The sequence below is a fragment of the Cetorhinus maximus genome, chromosome 10 (genome assembly GCF_964194155.1).
Source record: "Cetorhinus maximus chromosome 10, sCetMax3.hap1.1, whole genome shotgun sequence".
Classification (NCBI taxonomy): Eukaryota; Metazoa; Chordata; class Chondrichthyes; order Lamniformes; family Cetorhinidae; genus Cetorhinus; species Cetorhinus maximus.
The window spans coordinates 24,642,236-24,660,014 of record NC_135888.1 but is presented as its reverse complement, the minus strand read 5'-3'; the positions used below and the strand labels follow the sequence as shown (position 1 = coordinate 24,660,014).

The 17,779-nt window shown below is 47.0% G+C and overlaps 3 protein-coding genes and 3 non-coding genes across 6 annotated transcripts; 1 reads left to right on the top strand and 5 right to left on the bottom strand.

Annotated features, from left to right (window-relative positions):
- Nucleotides 1–165: 165 nt before the first annotated feature.
- On the bottom strand, nucleotides 166–5,449 carry LOC144685580 (large ribosomal subunit protein eL8-like). The gene is made up of 7 exons (XM_078550243.1): nucleotides 5,030–5,449; nucleotides 4,383–4,532; nucleotides 3,867–4,007; nucleotides 3,513–3,592; nucleotides 1,509–1,639; nucleotides 923–992; nucleotides 166–332 (listed from the first exon to the last, which is right to left on the bottom strand). Exons 5-7 carry the CDS (start codon nucleotides 1,604–1,606, stop codon nucleotides 228–230), a joined length of 273 nt encoding a protein of 90 aa, XP_078406369.1. The 5' UTR covers nucleotides 1,607–1,639; nucleotides 3,513–3,592; nucleotides 3,867–4,007; nucleotides 4,383–4,532; nucleotides 5,030–5,449; the 3' UTR covers nucleotides 166–227.
- Nucleotides 1,067–1,139, bottom strand: LOC144686172 (small nucleolar RNA SNORD36). Its single transcript, XR_013577869.1, has one exon. It is a non-coding gene; the product is annotated as a small nucleolar RNA SNORD36 (small nucleolar RNA).
- rpl7a (ribosomal protein L7a) lies at nucleotides 1,777–6,051 on the bottom strand. Its single transcript, XM_078551280.1, has 6 exons — nucleotides 6,040–6,051; nucleotides 5,030–5,150; nucleotides 4,383–4,532; nucleotides 3,867–4,007; nucleotides 3,513–3,592; nucleotides 1,777–1,800 (listed from the first exon to the last, which is right to left on the bottom strand). The coding sequence occupies exons 1-6, from the start codon at nucleotides 6,049–6,051 to the stop codon at nucleotides 1,777–1,779; spliced, it is 528 nt and encodes a 175-aa protein (XP_078407406.1).
- On the bottom strand, nucleotides 3,181–3,257 carry LOC144686171 (small nucleolar RNA SNORD36). Its single transcript, XR_013577868.1, has one exon. It is a non-coding gene; the product is annotated as a small nucleolar RNA SNORD36 (small nucleolar RNA).
- LOC144686173 (small nucleolar RNA SNORD24) lies at nucleotides 4,088–4,160 on the bottom strand. The gene has a single exon (XR_013577870.1). It is a non-coding gene; the product is annotated as a small nucleolar RNA SNORD24 (small nucleolar RNA).
- A 2,776-nt stretch (nucleotides 6,052–8,827) lies between the features above and the next one.
- On the top strand, nucleotides 8,828–14,903 carry dnlz (DNL-type zinc finger). Its single transcript, XM_078550240.1, has 3 exons — nucleotides 8,828–9,121; nucleotides 11,140–11,279; nucleotides 13,731–14,903. The coding sequence occupies exons 1-3, from the start codon at nucleotides 8,894–8,896 to the stop codon at nucleotides 13,897–13,899; spliced, it is 537 nt and encodes a 178-aa protein (XP_078406366.1). The 5' UTR covers nucleotides 8,828–8,893; the 3' UTR covers nucleotides 13,900–14,903.
- Nucleotides 14,904–17,779: the final 2,876 nt, after the last annotated feature.

Sequence of the window (17,779 nt, the reverse complement as noted above, 5' to 3'; positions counted from 1 at the left end):
TAAACATATCCTTCTAATCACTTAAATTTATCTATAGTAATCTCAACAACTGTGCTGGCGAGTTCCACATTCTCAACACTGGGTAATGGAGGCTCACCTGGATTTTGCATTATGGATTAAGCAGAGCTGTTTCAGCACAATTTCTCGGATCAATAATGAGGCAGATTTTTTTTTAAATACAATTGGTTTTACTTTTTTTATATACAACAGGCCATGTGGACAGGAGGTTATCCCAGTTTAGTTGCCAGCTCCTTAGCCTTGGCCTTCTCCAGCTTTGCAATGCGAGCCACGGACTTGGGGCCCAGAATGCCACCGCCCCAATGACGACGGATCTGAAAGAGAGGGAGGGATGAGTCACAGGTCAAACCATGCCAACAAGCAACAATCCCGTAGCACCCCAGTACATACAGTATTATCAACTGCTAAAGGCAAACTGTGCTGACAGCTCCCACATCGCACCAAGTGCATTAAAGCCATTGAAATCTTACTGGTTTCACCCACTGTCTATCATTGGATCTGCAATGCTCTTTTTAAAGAGCTAGCATAGACATGATGGGCTAAATGGCACCCCCTCCCTCCTGTGCTGGAGCTGATTTGTCTGCAGTGGCTTAGAGTCCACCATGCAGGTTTTGCATGGGGGGAGGGGAGCAGGAACCCATGTGAAACACATAAACACCCCCTCCACCCCTCAGGCCAGTATACACACTCTGCTTGCATTTGGGAACCCGTGTGTTGCCATTTAATTAGCCCCTTATCCCACACACAACTTTGGACACCATGCAGTTGTCTTTCAACAATCCCCATCTTAAGGGTTGTTTTCAGATTAACCTTGCATTGATGGGTTGCTGCAAAGCACCTCAAACCCTACAAGAGCCTCGCCCACCGCTCAACACAAAGCTGCTACAAGGTAACGGGCCCGTACCTCATCAAACCGCTCGTTGTAGTTTGTCCGCACAGCCTCAATCAATTTGGCCATCGCACCCTTATCCTCACTGTGAAAAGGAAACAGTTATTACACACTGTACTTACAGGCACACAGATTGGGGACCAGCGTCCAGGTGAACTGACTGCTCAGGGTTAAAAAGCTCAAAATGCCACACGGTCATTCAGGTGAAGAAATTCATTGGACATCATTGCAGATCCAGTTCAACCTGACAATAGCTACATCAGCAATGCCACCCTGTTAATGAGTGGGGTTAGGGTTAACCCCACCCCCCTGCCCCCATATGCCTGGACACTGAGCAGAGAGGATGAAATTGTTGCTAGGTGTGCTAGAGGGTCAGACTGCAACTTCCCTTTCCCATTTACTCAGTGTTTGGACATCAGGAATGAGGGGCTGGGATCCCAGTGATGTGTTGCTGTGATATTCCTCAGCACAAGGTGTAGGAAGTGGTTTAAGCAGCTGATGAAACAGCAACAAATATTTCCAACAAAGACACATCACCTGTTTGAGACCGTACACCCCTCCCACCTCAGGTGAGTGTTGAGATTACAAACAGGGTACTCACGGGTTGATCTGAGCCAGGGCAAGGCAGGTGGCAGTCTTTCTGTGCACCAGTCGCCCGAGCCTGGCTTTGCCTTTGACGATGCAATAAGGAACTCCCATCTTACGGCAGAGAGCAGGCAGGAACACAACCAGCTGAGGGGCAACATGACAAATAGATCAACAACAAAAACTTAGATTTATGTAGCATCAACCGAGTGAAAGATCCCACAGTGCTTCACGGCAGCAATTATCAGATAGGCCTCAAATGATTAGTATAGATGACCAAACAGTCAGAGGTAGAGGTTAATGCTCATCTTGGAAGAGGAATAAGAGGTAGAGAGGTGAAGGAGGGAGGGCTTAAGATTCCTGGGGCATTGGGACCGTTTCTGGGGGAGGCAGGGCCTGTACAAGTTGGATGGGTTACATCTGAACAAGGAACGGGACCAACATCCTTACAGGGAGGTTTACTAATGCTGTCGGGGTGGATTTAAACTAAATTGGCAGGGGGGTGGGTTCCTGAAAAGTATTTCAGACGAGAGAGAAGCTGAGATGGAATTAGAAGTTAAAACACTAGTAAGAGAGTCTGGAAGGCAGGGGAAACAGGCTGGATAAGAAAGAAGTGAACTTAGCAAGGCTAAATGGAATATAATTTAACGCAAGGAGCCTGAGGAATAAGGCAGATAGCTGAGGGCACAGATAGGCACGTGGGAACACGATATCATAGATATGACCGAGACTTAGGTAAAAGGGCAGCTCAACATTCCTGGTTATAGGGTATTCGGACAAGATAGAGAGGGGGATAGAAGAGGATTGGGTGGGGGGGTTGCAATATTGATCAAGGAACCAATTATAGCAGTGAGGAGGGATGATATTCTGGAAGGATCATCAAATGAGGTCATATGGGTAGGCATAAGGGGGCAAAAACACTATTGGGTGTGTACTATAGGCCCCCAAACAATCAGGGAGAGATAGAGGATCAAATATGTAATCAAATTTCAGAGAAGTGTAACCATCATAAGGGCAGTAATATAGAGGATTTTAAACTATCCCAGTTAATATTTGGGTAGTTTAGTGTGCAAGGCAGGGAGGGAACAAAATTCTTACGTGGCATCTAGGAGAACTTTTTTAGGCAGTAGGTAGAAAGCCCAGCAAGGGAGGGGGCAGTTCTGGACCTAATATTCAGAAATGAGCCCAGGCAGGTGGAAGGTGTATCAGCAGGGGAGCATTTTGGAGATAATGACCATAACTCAGTTAGATTTAGGATAGTTATGGAAAAGGATAAGGTTGGGTCAGGAATACAAGTTCTAAACTGGGGAAAGGCTAAGTTTACTGAGATGAGATACCATTTGGCCCAAGTGGACTAGGAACAGCTACTTGCAGATGAAACTGTGTCAGAGCAGTGGGAAACATTCAAGGAAATAATAGCGTGTACACAGGGCAAATATGTTCCTGTAAAGACAAGGGGTGGGGGGGAACCAAGACCAGAGAACCCTGGATGTCATGGGACAAAAGTTAGGATTAAAAAAGATTATGGCAGATATCGAGGGAATTCAATGTCAAATCAACCAGTAGCAGGAGCTACATTCAAACATGCAAAGCTGTGAGGAGGAGACACCTTGGGAGGGAATTGGGATTTAACAGGTACACACCACCACCAAAGAGTCCTGATCCAGGTATAAGATGCGGTCATGGATGTTGCTCAGGGTTAAAAAGCTCATTTATTTGCTCTACATGTTGAGCTTCAGGTGAAGAAATTCAGTCATCATCGCAACATCACCCAGACCAGCACCATTCAAAAGGTGGGGTAGGGTGAGAAGTGGGATCTTCCTGTGCTGGGGGACAGATCAGGAGCTGGGCAGTAATCAACTCCAGGACAGCCAGCTGTGGGATCAGTTTCACTCCCCAGAAACATCAATGAAACAGAGTACAGGGTGTCTCTGATAGAGGAGGCATGAGCTCTGCCAGTTATTAGGCTCTGGGTCACTGAGTGCCAGCAGCCAGGAGGCTACCCGCCTTGCCTTCTTACCTCAATGGGATCAACATCGTGTGCGATAACCACCAGCTGAGCTTTCTTATTCTCCACCAGTGTGGTAACAGTGTTCACACCTGCACACAGAGGACAGACAGAGTCAATGCTCAGCACTGCTTGACCTACACGACGGTTTGAGCACAAACAAGCCTTTGAAGCAGAACATCCACAACAGCAGCACCATCTCCTCGAATCCACACACACACACTTTCAGCGCAGGGAATCAATAGGCAAAGGCAGATTCATTCAGTTCCTTTACATCAAGGGTTAAACACAAGCCGACTGAATTTCAGAAACAGAAGGCTCCCACACCACCCCTCCACCCCAAGGCAGCAGTGTTAACTTACACACCTGTTCGCAGAACTGCCGGTCTCTTTGTTGGAGCATCAGCCTTCCCAGCTGCCTTGTGCTGGGCCCGGACGAGTAGTCTCTGCTTCTTCTCCGGTTTAGTCTCAGGCCTATATTTGTGGGCCAGTTTGAAGAGCTGGGTGGCTGTGAAGAGAGCAGGCAGTGTTATTGGGACTGCAATACAAAGGGTGTTGTCTCAGAGCACAAGGAGTGGGGATTTGGAGTGCATCAGCGATCTTGGTGGGTAATGTCATCCGTTAAGCTCAGATAGCAAATATTCTGTTTACATCATCTGCAGGCTCCAGAATCCCAACCATCCAACCTTCCCTTGCCATAGCCCACAAACTTGAGAACCCCAGCCCAACCCTGTACAATCTCCAACACCCCAGGAATAATAACGGAGGTCATTAAACTTGGAATCTCTGGATCCGAGGAAGTGGGAGAATCCACCCTGGGTGGTGCTACCTTAATACTACCCACCCCACCCTGTTCAAAGTTTCCTTCATTTCCATGACCCACCAGTCTGCCTGTCCAAGGCCTGGGTGAACTGGTTAATTGCTGGAGGCACCTTCAGACGCTTGTACAGGATGGCCCTCTGACGCTGAAGTCGGACATACCGCGGCCATTTTACGAATCTCGTCAGGTCCCTCTTGGGCTGGATATCCTGACCTATGGAAAGAATTGGAATATTAAACATGCTGAGGGGGGAATGCCACACTTTATTAAGCTCCCCGAGCGCTTCATATACATTTATGTTCCATTTTTAACACCACTAATCTGTAAGATTTGCCGCTGTGCCTCAGTTAACTCCCCGCTCTCCATTGACTGAACTGCTGGGCTTTCCAGCACTTCCTGTTTCAGATCTCCAACACCTGCAACCTCATTACTGCTAGTTTCCCACAACTTCTCCCTTACAAGGACTTAAGACAATATGAACCTGAAAAAACTGGATCCCCATCAAGTGTGTTAATATTACACTACCAGAATGATCATCAAACTCAAACAATCAAGCCTCAATATGGAGGAAGGGCCACTTGATAGGATAAACCCAAAGCTATTATTTTTTAAACAGTAGCATCAATTTTGAGGAAAGCTTTCTTCACCAATGCAGTTGCTGATTCACAGTTGAATCATGCTCATTGCAGTTTTCAGATTCCTGAACTCACCAATCCCAAAGTTTTTGGGTCTCTTCTCAAACAGAGGGTTCACGACCTTTTTCACCTCATGCTTCCTTACGACAGAAGGAGCCGGGGCCACCTTCTTCCCCTTGGCTTTCTTCCCCTTCGGCTGAAACAAGGCAGAAACCACAAATTAATGAGGGCACAGCAAAGCTCACCATCACCCAACCCACTCAAACACACAACCCCCACCCCTCCCCCAAGCAGAACAGCAACTATTGATTTATTTTTACATTCCTACATGGGATGTGGGTGTCACTGGCCAGGCCAGCATTTGTTGCTCATCCCTAATAGCCCTAGCTATTGGCTTGCTAGGACATTTCAGCAGGCAGCTAAGTCAACCACATTGCTGTGGGTCTGGAGTCACATGTAGGCCAGAGCGGGTAAGGAAGGCAAGATTTCCTTCCCTAAAGGATGTTAAGTGAACCAGGTGAGTTTTTAAAACAAACTTTGATAGTTTCATGATCACCATTACTCAGGCTAGCTTTAGACTACAGATTTAATAATTGAGTTGTAAATGCCGTGGTGGGATTTGAACCAGTGTCACCAGACCACTACTGCAGATGATGGAAATCGCTCTGAAGAGAAGTCACACAGCCTCAAAACATTAACTGTTTCTCTCTCTAACAGATGCTGTAAGACATGCTGAGTTTTTCCAGCTTTTGCTCGAACAGCCAGCATGGCTGAAAGGGACTGTATTTCTATCAGACACACGGACAGGACATTGTAGTCCATTTCTGCACAGCAAGATCACACTAACAACGACCAGCTGACTAACCAACATCAATAAAACAATGTTTAAACACAGATCAGGTCACCAGGGAGAATTACCATGCGCTTCTCTGAAACAGAGCCCTCTACACCATTTACTATCCACACAGTGACTGGATATCTGTCCTTAGCATCCACCACTCAGCCCAATTTTCACTATAGAATTAACACAGAAATGGGCCACTCGGCCCTGTGCTGGAGCCCCACACGATCACTGAAACACTTACCTCCAGATTCATTCCAGCCCTCTACTGGCCGCTCTCCCACCGTCAATAAACTCCAACTCACCCAAAAATCTGCCACCCCAGCGTCCCAGGCTCACCGAGATCCCCCCCCCCACCCCCCGCCCCACCTCAAGTAAATTACAGCTACAGGCGCTATATAAACGCAGGTTGTCGCTGGCCCTTATGCTCTGATCCCCGGCGCCCAGCTCGGAGACAGGCCGAGAAGCCAAAGGCCTGGCGAGGCCGAGGGGATCCCAGGCCCCTCCCCCGGCGCCGGCCTCCCATTGACGGGGTGTCGGGCCTCCCATTGACGGGGTGTCGGGCCTCCCATTGCCGGGGTGTCGGGCCTCCCACTGCCGGGGTGTCGGGCCTCCCATTGACGGGGTGTCGGGATATCCGCGGCGGAAAGACGGCTTTGGGCGCCGAGTTCGGCATCCCCTCAAAGCCCGGCCTCCGGACACCATCGCGCCCCCGTTGCGGCCTGTGCGTGTTGTGGGACGGGGTCGGATGGGTGTCGGGGCGGTATTGGAGCGGCAGCGCGAACTTGCTGGCGGATGGCGGCGGATTGCGATCGGCTGCACATAACAAGCCAGGACTTACCATGGCGGACAGAGAACGCGGGGGCTGCCGGGAAACGCTTATATCGCGGCCCAAACTCTCGCTTGACGTCAGCCGGCCACCGCGATATTTCAACTTAAAGGGACAGTCCTCACTCAGACCTGACTCAAATTACTCTCTCATTCCAGTTGAGAACTGAGTAAATTTGACAAGCCTCATTTGTCTTGATTTAATTTTCTATTGACAACCTGGTTTAAAGGCACATTTGTTGTTTTAACATTGGAACAGTGTCACCTCATGGGTTTGATAACACTAGGCAACGTGGACTGAATTAAGAAGGACACTGACCAGAGTTTTATACAGCTGTAACACATGAATGAGAAAGGAATAGAAGGATATGTTGATAGGGTGAAGATGAAGAGGGGATGGGAGGAGGATCACGTGGAGCAGAACAACAGCATAAACCTGTTATAAAAACAGAAAATTCTGGAAAAACGCAGCAAGTCTCACAGCATCTGTGGGGAGAGAAAAACAGAGGATTTCCAAAAGGTGTTTGATAAGGTACCGCACATAAGGCCACTTAATAAGATAAGAGCCCATGCTGTTGGGGGTAGTATATTAGCATGGGTAGAGGATTGGTTAACTAGTAGAAGACAGAGAGTTGGGATAAGGTGGGCATTTTCAGGGTGGCAACCTTCAGGAGTGCCACAGGGATCAGTGCTGGGGCCTCAATTATTTACAATATATATTAATGACTTGGATGAAGGAAATGAATGTACTATCGCCAAGTTTGCGCATGACACAAAAATAGGTGGGAAGGCAAGTGGTGAGGATGACACAAAGAGTTTACAGAGGGATACAGACAGGTTAAGTGAGTGGGCAAAAACTTGGCAGATGGAATATAATGTGGGAAAATGTGAGGTTATGCATTTTGGCAGGATGAATAGAGGAGCTGAATATTATTTAAATGGAGAAAGACTGCAGAAAGCTGCAGCACAGAGGGATTTGGGAGTCCTTGTGCATGAATCCCAAAAAGCTAACATACATGTTCAACAGGTAATAGGGAAGGCAAATGGAATATTGATATCTATTTCAAAGGGAATGGAGTATAAAAATGGGGAAGTCTTGCTAAAATTATACAAGGCACTAGTTAGACCACACCTAGAATAGTGTGAACAGTTTTGGTCCCCTTGCCTAAGGAAAGATATACTGGCATTAGAGGCAGCCCAGAGAAGGTTCACTAGATTGATCTCGGGTATGAAGGGATTTTCTTATGAGGAAAGGTTGAGTAGGTTGGGCCTGTGCTTATTGGAGTTTAGAAGAATGAGAGGCAACCTTATTGAAACCTATAAGATTTTCTTAGGGGGCTTGACAGGGTAGATGCTGAGAGATTGGTTCCTCTTCTGGGAGAGTCTAGGACCAGAGGGCATAATCTCAGAGTAAGGGGGCGCCCATTTAAAACAGTGATGAAGGGGAATTTCTTGTCTCAAAGGGAAATCAATCTGTGGAATTCTTTACCGCAGAGAGCTGTAGAGGCTGGGTCACTAACTATATTTAAGGCTGAGATAGACAGATTTTTAATCAGTAAGGGGATCAAGGGTTATGGGGAAAAGGCAAGAAATTGGAGTTGAGGATTATCAGATCAGCCATGACGTTATTGCATGGCGGAGCAGACTCGATAGGCCAAATAGCCTACTTCTGCTACTACGTTTTAATGTCTTATAGAGTTAATGTTTTGAGTCTATATGACTCTGCTGTTTCTCTCACCATAGAAGTTGTCAGACTTACTGAGTTTTTCCAGCATTTTCTGTTTTTTATTTCATATTTCCAGCAACTGCAGTATTTTGCTTTTGGCATAAACCAGTTGACTGGCCTGTTTTTGTCATGTATATACTGGATATGTAATGTTTTAAAAACTAAACTTAACATCAAATAATTTATTTAGGCTTCCTATTCTGCTGCTTATCAAGAGTATAAAAATCCAAACATATCACTGCTTGCTGAATCACTTGTCTTTTTCTTCTATTTTTTGACGCTCCAACAACAATGAACCTCAAACGTCTTCTTCTGTATTAAACATTGCAAGGTTTCACTCAAACCACAATTTTCTTTTGAAGGAATCATCCAGACAACAAAGAAACAGGACATTCGGCCCGTCCCTCTCATGCTATCCCTGGGAAAGAACCCGCCAAATACGTCAGGCGGAAATGACACGATGACGCCGGCTGTCCGGAAGTGCCGGCCTTGGCAGGAAAGCTCAGGTTGGCATAGAAACGGAGCTGCGGCCTAGCTGCGAGCCATGAGCCTGGGCCTCGCGTTCGGCCGCTTGGGGAAAGCAGCGGCCGCGGTCCCCAGGCTGTTGGGAGCGGCGCCGGGCCGGGTGATCTCTGCGGGGCGGAGGATCTCTGCGAGCCGGAGTTTCCTCAGTCGGAGCGGTGGCTGCCTGCACACGGCCCCGGGAGTGAGGGCCGGGAACGGCCTGGTTCAGGCTGCCGCCACCCACTACCAGCTGGTCTACACCTGCAAGGTGAGGCCCCGGCTCTGGGACCAGCTTCAGGCCCCGGCTCCATCTGCATCTCTCTCCCCTTCACAAGGAATGATCTGATCAGTCGCTTCTACATCAACCAATCAAAATGATAAAAATCAATATTGGTTTAAAGACAAACTCAATAGAGAGACTCCCGGGGGCACCAACAGGCACACTTTTCAGGAGGGTCAGTACTGAGGGTGCACTCTCGGAGGGTCAGTACTGAGGGAGCGCTGCACTGTCGGAGGGTCAGTACTGAGGGAGCGCAGCACTGTCGGAGAGTCAGTACTGAGGGAGTGCTGCACTGTCGGGGGGTCAGTACTGAGGGAGTGCTGCACTGTCGGAGGGTCAGTACTGAGGGAGTGCTGCACTGTCGGAGGGTCAGTACTGAGGGAGTGCTGCACTGTCGGAGGGTCAGTACTGAGGGAGTGCTGCACTGTCGGAGGGTCAGTACTGAGGGAGTGCTGCACTGTCGGAGGGTCAGTACTGAGGGAATGCTGCACTGTCGGAGGGTCAGTACTGAGGGAGTGCTGCACTGTCAGAGAGTCAGTACTGAGGGAGCACTACATTGTTGATGGGTCAGTACTGAGGATGCGCTGCCCTGTCCAATGGTCAGTAATGAGGGAGTGTTGCACTGTCAGAGGGTCAGTACTGAGGATCGCTGCCCTGTTCAATGGTTAGTACTGAGGGAGTGCTGCACGTTTGGAGGGAGGGTACCAAGGGAGTGCTGCACTGTCAGAGGGTTGGTACCGAGGGAGCGCTGCGCTGCCGGAGGGTCAGTAATGAGGGAGATGCTACACTGTCGGAGGGTCAGGACTGAGGATGTGCTGCCCTGTCCAATGGTCAGTACTGAGGGAGTGCTGCACTGTCGGAGGGTCAGTACTGAGGGAGTGCTGCACTGTCGGAGGGTCAGTAATGAGGGAGTGCAGCACTGTCGGAGGGTCAGTACTGAGGGTGTGCTGCACAATCGGAGGGTCAGTACCGAGGGAGTGCTGCACTGTCGGAGGGTCAGTAATAAGGGAGCGCTGCACTGTCGGAGGGTCAGTAATGAGGGAGTGCTGCACTGTCGGAGAGGCTGTCTTGCCGATTTAATGTTAAACCAAAGTCCAATTTGCTCGCTCAGGTGGATATAAAGGACCCCCCAGCTACTACTTTGAAGGAGAGCAGGAGTGTTCTCAAAGGTCAATATTTATCCTTCAATCAACATCACTAGAAACAGAATATCTGGTCATTTATCTCATTGCTGTTTGTGGGATCTTGCTATTTGCAAGTTGGCTGCCTTTTCCCCACATTATAGTAGTGCCTGCACTTCATTGGCTATGAAATGCTATGGGTGTTCTGAACTCATTAAAGAATATATTAAAGCAAATCTTTCTTTATTCCTTTAACAGTATTTGGGGATCCTCAGGCACCATTTCTTGACTGTGTCAAATAAATGCCTCTTGGGTTTTTATCAGTGCTGTTTTATGTGGTTTTAGAAATGAAGTTTTGGACAGTAGAAGGAGGTAATGGATATAAAACGCTAAGCTTGACTCAATTTAACAGGTTGCAATGAGGTAGATACGTGTATATGTGGAAAATGGCAGGTAGGAAAGGGCCTACTGATTCAGCCAATGTGTCCCACACAGTTATGATGCCTCGTGCATCAGAATACAGACACTCCCCACCCACCCCAAAAGTATAATCCCCTGGAAGCGGCGGAAAACAAATCCCAGGCCAAATACTGGAGTGGGAGGATGGAGAATTCCTCTCCAACCCCGAAGCAATTGAGGAGAACGTGCTCCTGTTCCTATTTCTTATGTTCTTATGATCAGTGCTGTGGCTCTGAGTCTGGAGAACTGTTTGTCTGGGCTCTGCAGCAGCTTCAAGTGTGTGATGACAGGGAGGGCTAGCTACCAAACAGGAATAAAAATAGGAAATACACAGAAAGGCTGAATAGAACCAGACAGAAGGCCAATGGAAGTAGGCATTTGGCCATGCCCTGTTACTCTACAGACAAACATTTTGTCTTGTTTCAGGTGTGCCAAACACGATCTATGAAGAGGATCTCCAAACTTGCCTATCATAAGGGAGTTGTCATCGTAAAGTGTCCTGGCTGTAGCAATCACCACATCATAGCAGACAATTTGGGATGGTTTTCAGACCTTGATGGAAAAAAGTAAGCTCTGTTTAATGCTCTGTGTTTGATTCAATTGGCTGAATTCTGTAACTAACCATGATCCCAGCTTTTCCCTGTGACTTCTTAGCCTAATGAATGAAGTAACCAACACTGAATGACCCCTGCATTTCCCCTTCTTCCCCCCTCCACCCCCAACCCAGCATTGTCTAGTATAATGTTTCTGTGTTAGTTTCTCTTTTTTGAGGGAACTGTTATAGCTGTAACATCCAGACATACCCTGATTTTAAAACTCTCATCCTCCTTCACAGATCCTTCCCTAATCTTAAACCTCCCTATCTCTGTGACCTCCTCCAGCCCCACAACCCTCCCTATCTCTGTAACCTCCTCCAGCCCCTACAATCCTATCTCTGTAACCTCCTCCAGCCCCTACAACCCTCCCTATTTCTGCAACCTCCTCCAGCCTCCTCTGAGTCTGTGTTCCTTCAATTCTGGCCTTTTGAGCATCCACAATTTTAATTGCTCCGCCATTGGTGATTGTGCCTTCATCCACCAAGGCCTTAAGCTCCAGAATTCCCTCCATAAACCTCTCTCCCTCTATGTCTCTCTTCCTTTAAGATGCTCCTTAAAACCTACCTCTTTGACCAAATGTTTGGTCACCTGTCCTAATATCTCTTAATTTGCTTCAGCCTGATAATGCTCCAGTGAAGCACCTTGGCAGATTTTTACTACATTAAAGGTGCTATGTGAATGCAAGTTTGTGCTTGATGTAGCCAGTGGCTAAAACAAACTGATGACTAGGAGCTTGTACTGTTCCCTGAAACCTTGTGACTATCAATGTGATATGCCTGGGAAAAAGCTGCACTTATGGATTGGTAACCAAAGGACACTATTTATGATCATTTGCAAAGGAACCAAGAGGAGATGAGAACATTTTGTGCACAGCGAGTTGTGATCTAGGATGCACTGCCCGAAAGAGCAGTGGAAGCAGAGCCAAGAGTAACTTTCAAAAGGGAATTGGAGAAATACTCAAAGGGGAAAAATTAGCAGGGCTATGGAAGAATGAACTGGGAAGAATGGGACTAACTGAATGCTCTTTCAAAATGCTGGCACAGGCACACTGGGCTGAAGGCTTCCTACTGTGTTGTATCATCCATGAATTCCTGTCAACTGTTTCTATAATAAATTCCCAGGTCCACATTTATTATGTAATCTACCTGTGTAAACATGTCACACTGTGATTACATGCTCCTGCCAGTGGTGGCACTGTAGAGCCTCAGTTTTGTGTCTCCCAGTTCCCCAGTCTGTATTGCAGAGAAACATCCCTACTTACCAAAAACTCTGCTTCCTAAATTGCTGTTAGGTTTACCACTTATTGATACATACTTTAATTTAATGCTTTTAATAATAAGTTCAGAATATATCACTTTAAAATGGAGTCTGAATTCTGCCTTCATACCTTAGACCAACCACCCCCACCCTCTAACCCCACTTCACCTGAAGGCGACACTTGCTCTCGGGCTGCACCTGTACATCTACAGAATCACAGAATTTTAATGGCACAGAAGGAGGCCATTCAGCCCATTGTGTCTGCACTGGCTCTCCAAATGAGCATTATGACCTAGGGCCATTACCCTGCCTTTTCCCTGTTCCCCTGCGCATTGTTTCTATTGAAATAATCATCTAATGTCCTCTTGAATGCCTGAATTGAACCTGCCTCCACCACACTTCCAGGCAGTGCATTCCACAGCCGAACCACTTGCTGCGTGAAAAAGTTTTTTCTCACGTCACATTTGCTTCTTTTGCAAATCACTTTAAATTTATGATACATATTGACAATATCTATCAACTAAATGGTAAAAACAGCAATTTAGGAAGCAGAGTTTTTGATAAGTAGGGATGTTTCTCTGCAATACAGACTGGGGAACTGGGAGACCACAACTCGCTGTGCACAAAATGTTCTCATCTCCTCTCGTTCTTGATCCTTTCACAAGTGGGAACAACTTCTCCCTACCTACTCTGTCTAGCCCTCTTATGATTTTGAACATCAATATCAAATCTTCTCTTAGCCTTCTCCTCTCTAAGGAGAACAGTCCCAACCTCTCTAATCTATCTTTGTAATTGAAGTTTCTCATCCCTGGAACCATTCTTGTAAACTTCTTCTGCACTCTCTCCAATGTGTTCACATCCTTCCTATAACGTAGCGCCCAGAACTGTACACAAGACTCCAGCTGAGGTCTAACGAGTGTCTTACATAAATTCAGCATAACCTCCCTGCTCTTGTACTTTATGCCTCTATTAATAAAGCCCAGGATACTGTATGTTTTACTAACTGCTCTCTCCACCTGTCCTGTCACCTTCAATGATCTATACACATATACACCCAGGTCTTTCTGCTCCTGCACCCACTATCTAGTATTTATAAAATGTGTTAAAAGTTTACAAAGTGTTTTTTTTTTAACATAAAACTATCATTCTCATTGGCATCATCAGGAATATTGAAGAAATATTGGCTGCAAGAGGTGAGAAGGTTCAACGTGTGGTTGGTGAAGACTTGCTGGAAATTACCACAGGGGGAATTGCCCACAACAAACCTGGAGAGTTATCTGAGGAGAACAGTTCTAAAGATGCCCTAGGCTCTGGAGATCAACCTAAATCCTAATCCTGTCTCCAGCATAGAAGGTCTAATTGATGGAGAACAATCATGGTGATGGTATGAGGGAGATTCCACCTAAGGGATAAAATCATATAAATAAATTTAAATAACTGCAGCTGATTTATATCAGACGCAGCCCACCGACACCTCAGTGAATCTTGGGAGAAATTACTCCATGCAAGCTAGAGATATGTTTTTCTAAATATTTATTTTATTAAAAGAGACCTGTTAGTAAAGCCAGCTGAGGGCAGAATATTGGGGAGTCGATCTGCCTGTTAACCAATCTAGGAAATTACTCAACAAGAGGCCAGTCCCACTGTAATAGCACAGAGGGGAATTAATTTCATCCAATGGTGCAACTGTTTCTAAAACAAGGAATTCCAAAGCCTCTTTCCTAACACCACGGGTTTAAATAGTGAGCACACAGACACTATCAGATGCTGTGTTATACCACAAACAATGTAAGCCTTAAAACAAAGCACCACTGTGAAATTGAGCTGACTACAGAAACGGCTGAGTCTCTATTGCTGACTGGGTTATGTCGTACTCAACAGCAACAACAACTTGCATTTATATAGCCTCTTTAATGTAGTAAAACATCCCTTGGTGCTTCACAGGAACATTATCAACCCTAAGGCACCTAAGAATATATTAGGACAGTCAGCAAAAGCCTGGTCAAAGGGATAGGTTTTAAGAAGTGTCTTATAGGAAGAAAGAGAGGTGGAGAGATTTAAGGAAGGGATTCTAGAACTTAGGGCCTCGGCAGCTAAAGGCACAGCCACCAATGGTGGAATGATTAAAATCAGCAACACGCAAAAGGGCAGAATTGGAGGAACACAGATATCTTGGAGGATTTTAGAGCCAGAGGTGGTTACACAGAGGGAGGAAGGGGAGAGGACATAGATATGACATAAATTTGAACACAAGGATAATGAAGGCCACATCTGAACATGGTTACCCTACTATTTATGATCACGGTGTAGAGTTAGAATAAAACAGCACATGAGATACGCATTTGTGTTGTCATTCACTTCTTGATCTCTGATAAGCTGGGAGCTAAATGCTCTCCAACCGACATTGGAATTAAGCTGTTGAATGAATTTTCTTAATATGATTCCAATTACTAAATACGGATCCTATATGACAGCCCAAAGTTCTGATGTGTTTCCTACTTCGGCTGTATTCACCATAATATCGAGCTTTTCCAGCCATCTATCCATATTGGAATAAAAGCAAAATACTGCGGATGCTGGAAATCTAGAACAAGCACAAAAATACCTGGAAAAACTCAGCAGGTCTGACAGCATCTGCAGAGAGGGATACAGTTAACATTTCGAGTCCGTATGACCCTTCATCAGAACTAAAAAATATAGAAATGAGATGAAATATAAGCTGGTAGAGGGGGGTAGGACAGGTGAAGCTCGATAGGGGGCCAGTGATAGGTGGAGGCCAAGAAGAGACTGCCAAAGATATAGACAAAAGGACAAAGGGGTGTTGACGGTGGTGATATTATCTAAAGGATTTGCTAATGGGACATAAAGGGTAACAAGCAGGACAAGCTAGTGGCAGATGGCCCTAGTGGGGGTGGGGCGGGGGGAAGGGATCAAAATGGGCTAAAAGGTGGAGATGAAACAATAGATCGAAATAAATTTTAAAATAGGTGGGAAAAGAAAAATATATTTGTTAAAAAATTATAAATGATTGGAAAAAGGGGGATTGGAAAGCGGGTGGGGATGGAGGAGAGAGTTCATGATCTGAAATTTTTGAACTCAATATTAAGTCCGGAAGATTGTTAAGTGCCTCATCGGAAGATGAGGTGCTGTTCCTCCAGTTTGCGTTAAGCTTCACTGGAACATTGCAGGAGGCCAAGGACGGACATGTGGGCATGAGAGCAGGGTGGTGTGTTGAAATGGCAAGCGACAGAGAGGCCTGGGTCATGCTTGTGGACAGACCGAAGGTGTTCCACAAAGCGGTCACCCAGTCTGCGTTTGGTCTCTCCAATGTAGAGGAGACCGCATTGGGAGCAGCGAATGCAGTAGACTAGATTGAGGGAAGTGCAAGTGAAGCGCTGCTTCACTTAAAAGGAGTATTTGGGCCCTTGGACGGTGAGGAGAGGGGAAGTAAAGGGGCAGGTGTTGCACCTTCTCCGGTTGCATGGGAAGGTGCCTTGGGAGGGGGTTGAGGTGTAGGGGGTGATGGAGGAGTGGACCAGGGTGTCCTGGAGGGTTCGATCCCTGCGGAAAGCCACTGGGGGGGGTGAAGGGAAGATGTGTTTGGTGGTGGCATCATGCTGGAGTTGGCGGAAATAGCGGAGGATGATCCTTTGAACACGGAGGCTGGTGGGGTGATAAATGAGGACAAGGAGGACCCTATCATGGTTCTGGGAGGGAGAGGAAGGTGTCAGGGCAGATGCGTGGGAGATGGGCCAGACACAGTTGAGGGCCCTGTCAACCACCGTGGGTGGAAAACCTCAGTTAAGGAAGAAGGAAGACATGTCAGAAGAACTGTTTTGGAAAGTGGCATCATCAGAACAGATGCGACGGAGGCGAAGGAGCTGAGAGAATGGGATGGAGTCCTTACAGGAAGCGGGGTGTGAGGAGCTGTAATCGAGGTAGCTGTGGGAGTTGGTAGGCTTGTAATGAATATTGGTGGACAGTCTATCACCAGAAATTGAGACTGAGAGGTCAAGGAAGGGAAGGGAAGTGACAGTGATGGACCATGTGAAAATGATGGAGGGGTGGAAATTGGAAGCAAAATTAATAAAGTTTTCCAGATCCAGACGAGAGCATGAAGCAGCACCGAAGCAGTCATTGAAGTACCGGAGAAAGAGTTGTGGGAGGGGGCCTGAGTAGGACTGGAATAAGGAATGTTCCACATACCCCATAAAGAGACAGGCATAACTGGGGCCCATGCAGGTACCCATAGCCACACCGCTTATTTGGAGGAAGTGAGACAAGTTTAAGGAGAAATTGTACAGTGAGAGAACAAGTTCAGCCAGATGGAGGAGAGTAGTGGTGGATGGGGGTTGTTCGGGTCTCTGTTCGAGGAAGAAGCGAAGAGCCCTCAGACCATCCTGGTGGGGGATAGAGGTGTAGAGGGATTGGACGTCCATGGTAAAGAGGAGGCGGTTGGGGCCAGGGAACTGGAAATTGTTGATATGATGTAGGGCATGAGAGGAATCGCGGATGTAGGTGGGAAGAGACTGGACAAGGGGAGAGAGAATGGAGTCATGATAGCAAGAAATGAGTTCCGTGGGGCAGGAACAGGCTGACATGATCGGTCTACCGGGACAGTCCTGTTTGTGGATTTTGGGTAGGAGGTAGAAGCAGGCCGTCCGAGGTTGGGAAACTGAGGGAAGCTGTGGAAGGAAGATCTCCAGAGGACATAAGGTCAGTAACAGTCCTGGAAACAATGGCTTGATGTTCAGTGGTGAGGTCATGGTCCAGGGGGAGGGAGGAGGAAGTGTCTGCGAGTTGACACTCAGCTTCTGCCAGGTAGAGGTCAGTGCGCCAGACAACAACAGCACCACCCTTGTCAGCAGGTTTGATGTCAAAGTCAGGGTTGGACCTGAGAGAACAGAGTACATCAAGTTCAGAAGGAGACAGGTTAGAGTGGGTGAGAGGAGCAGAGAAATTGAGATGACTGATGTCGCGCTGACAGTTCTCAATGAAAAGATCAAGAGCAGGTAAAAATCCAGAGGGAAGGGTCCAGGTGGAGGGAGAATATTGGAGGTGGGTAAAAAGATCCTTTGAACAGGGAGAGGACTCCTGCCCAAAGAAGTGAGCACGGAGACGAAGGCAGCGGAAGAAGAGTTCAGCATCGTGCCGAGCCCGAAATTCATTGAAGTGAGGGCATAAGGGTATGAAACTGAGTCCTTCACTGAGTA

Bases quoted from the DNA above. Each gene is read 5' to 3' on its own strand.
- LOC144685580 (XM_078550243.1), bottom strand. From the start codon at position 1,606: ATGGGAGTTCCTTATTGCATCGTCAAAGGCAAAGCCAGGCTCGGGCGA. The intron at 993-1,508 runs GTGAGTACCCTG...TCCTTTTCACAG, and splicing joins GCCCTGGCTCAGATCAACCC to TGAGGATAAGGGTGCGATGG. The intron at 333-922 runs GTACGGGCCCGT...CCTCTCTTTCAG, and splicing joins ACAACGAGCGGTTTGATGAG to ATCCGTCGTCATTGGGGCGG.
- rpl7a (XM_078551280.1), bottom strand. The intron at 4,533-5,029 runs GTGAGTTCAGGA...TTCTTTCCATAG, and splicing joins ACCCAAAAACTTTGGGATTG to GTCAGGATATCCAGCCCAAG. The intron at 3,593-3,866 runs GTGTGTAAGTTA...CTCTGTGTGCAG, and splicing joins ACCGGCAGTTCTGCGAACAG to GTGTGAACACTGTTACCACA.
- dnlz (XM_078550240.1), top strand. From the start codon at position 8,894: ATGAGCCTGGGCCTCGCGTTCGGCCGCTTGGGGAAAGCAGCGGCCGCG. The intron at 9,122-11,139 runs GTGAGGCCCCGG...GTCTTGTTTCAG, and splicing joins AGCTGGTCTACACCTGCAAG to GTGTGCCAAACACGATCTAT. The intron at 11,280-13,730 runs GTAAGCTCTGTT...TGGCATCATCAG, and splicing joins TCAGACCTTGATGGAAAAAA to GAATATTGAAGAAATATTGG.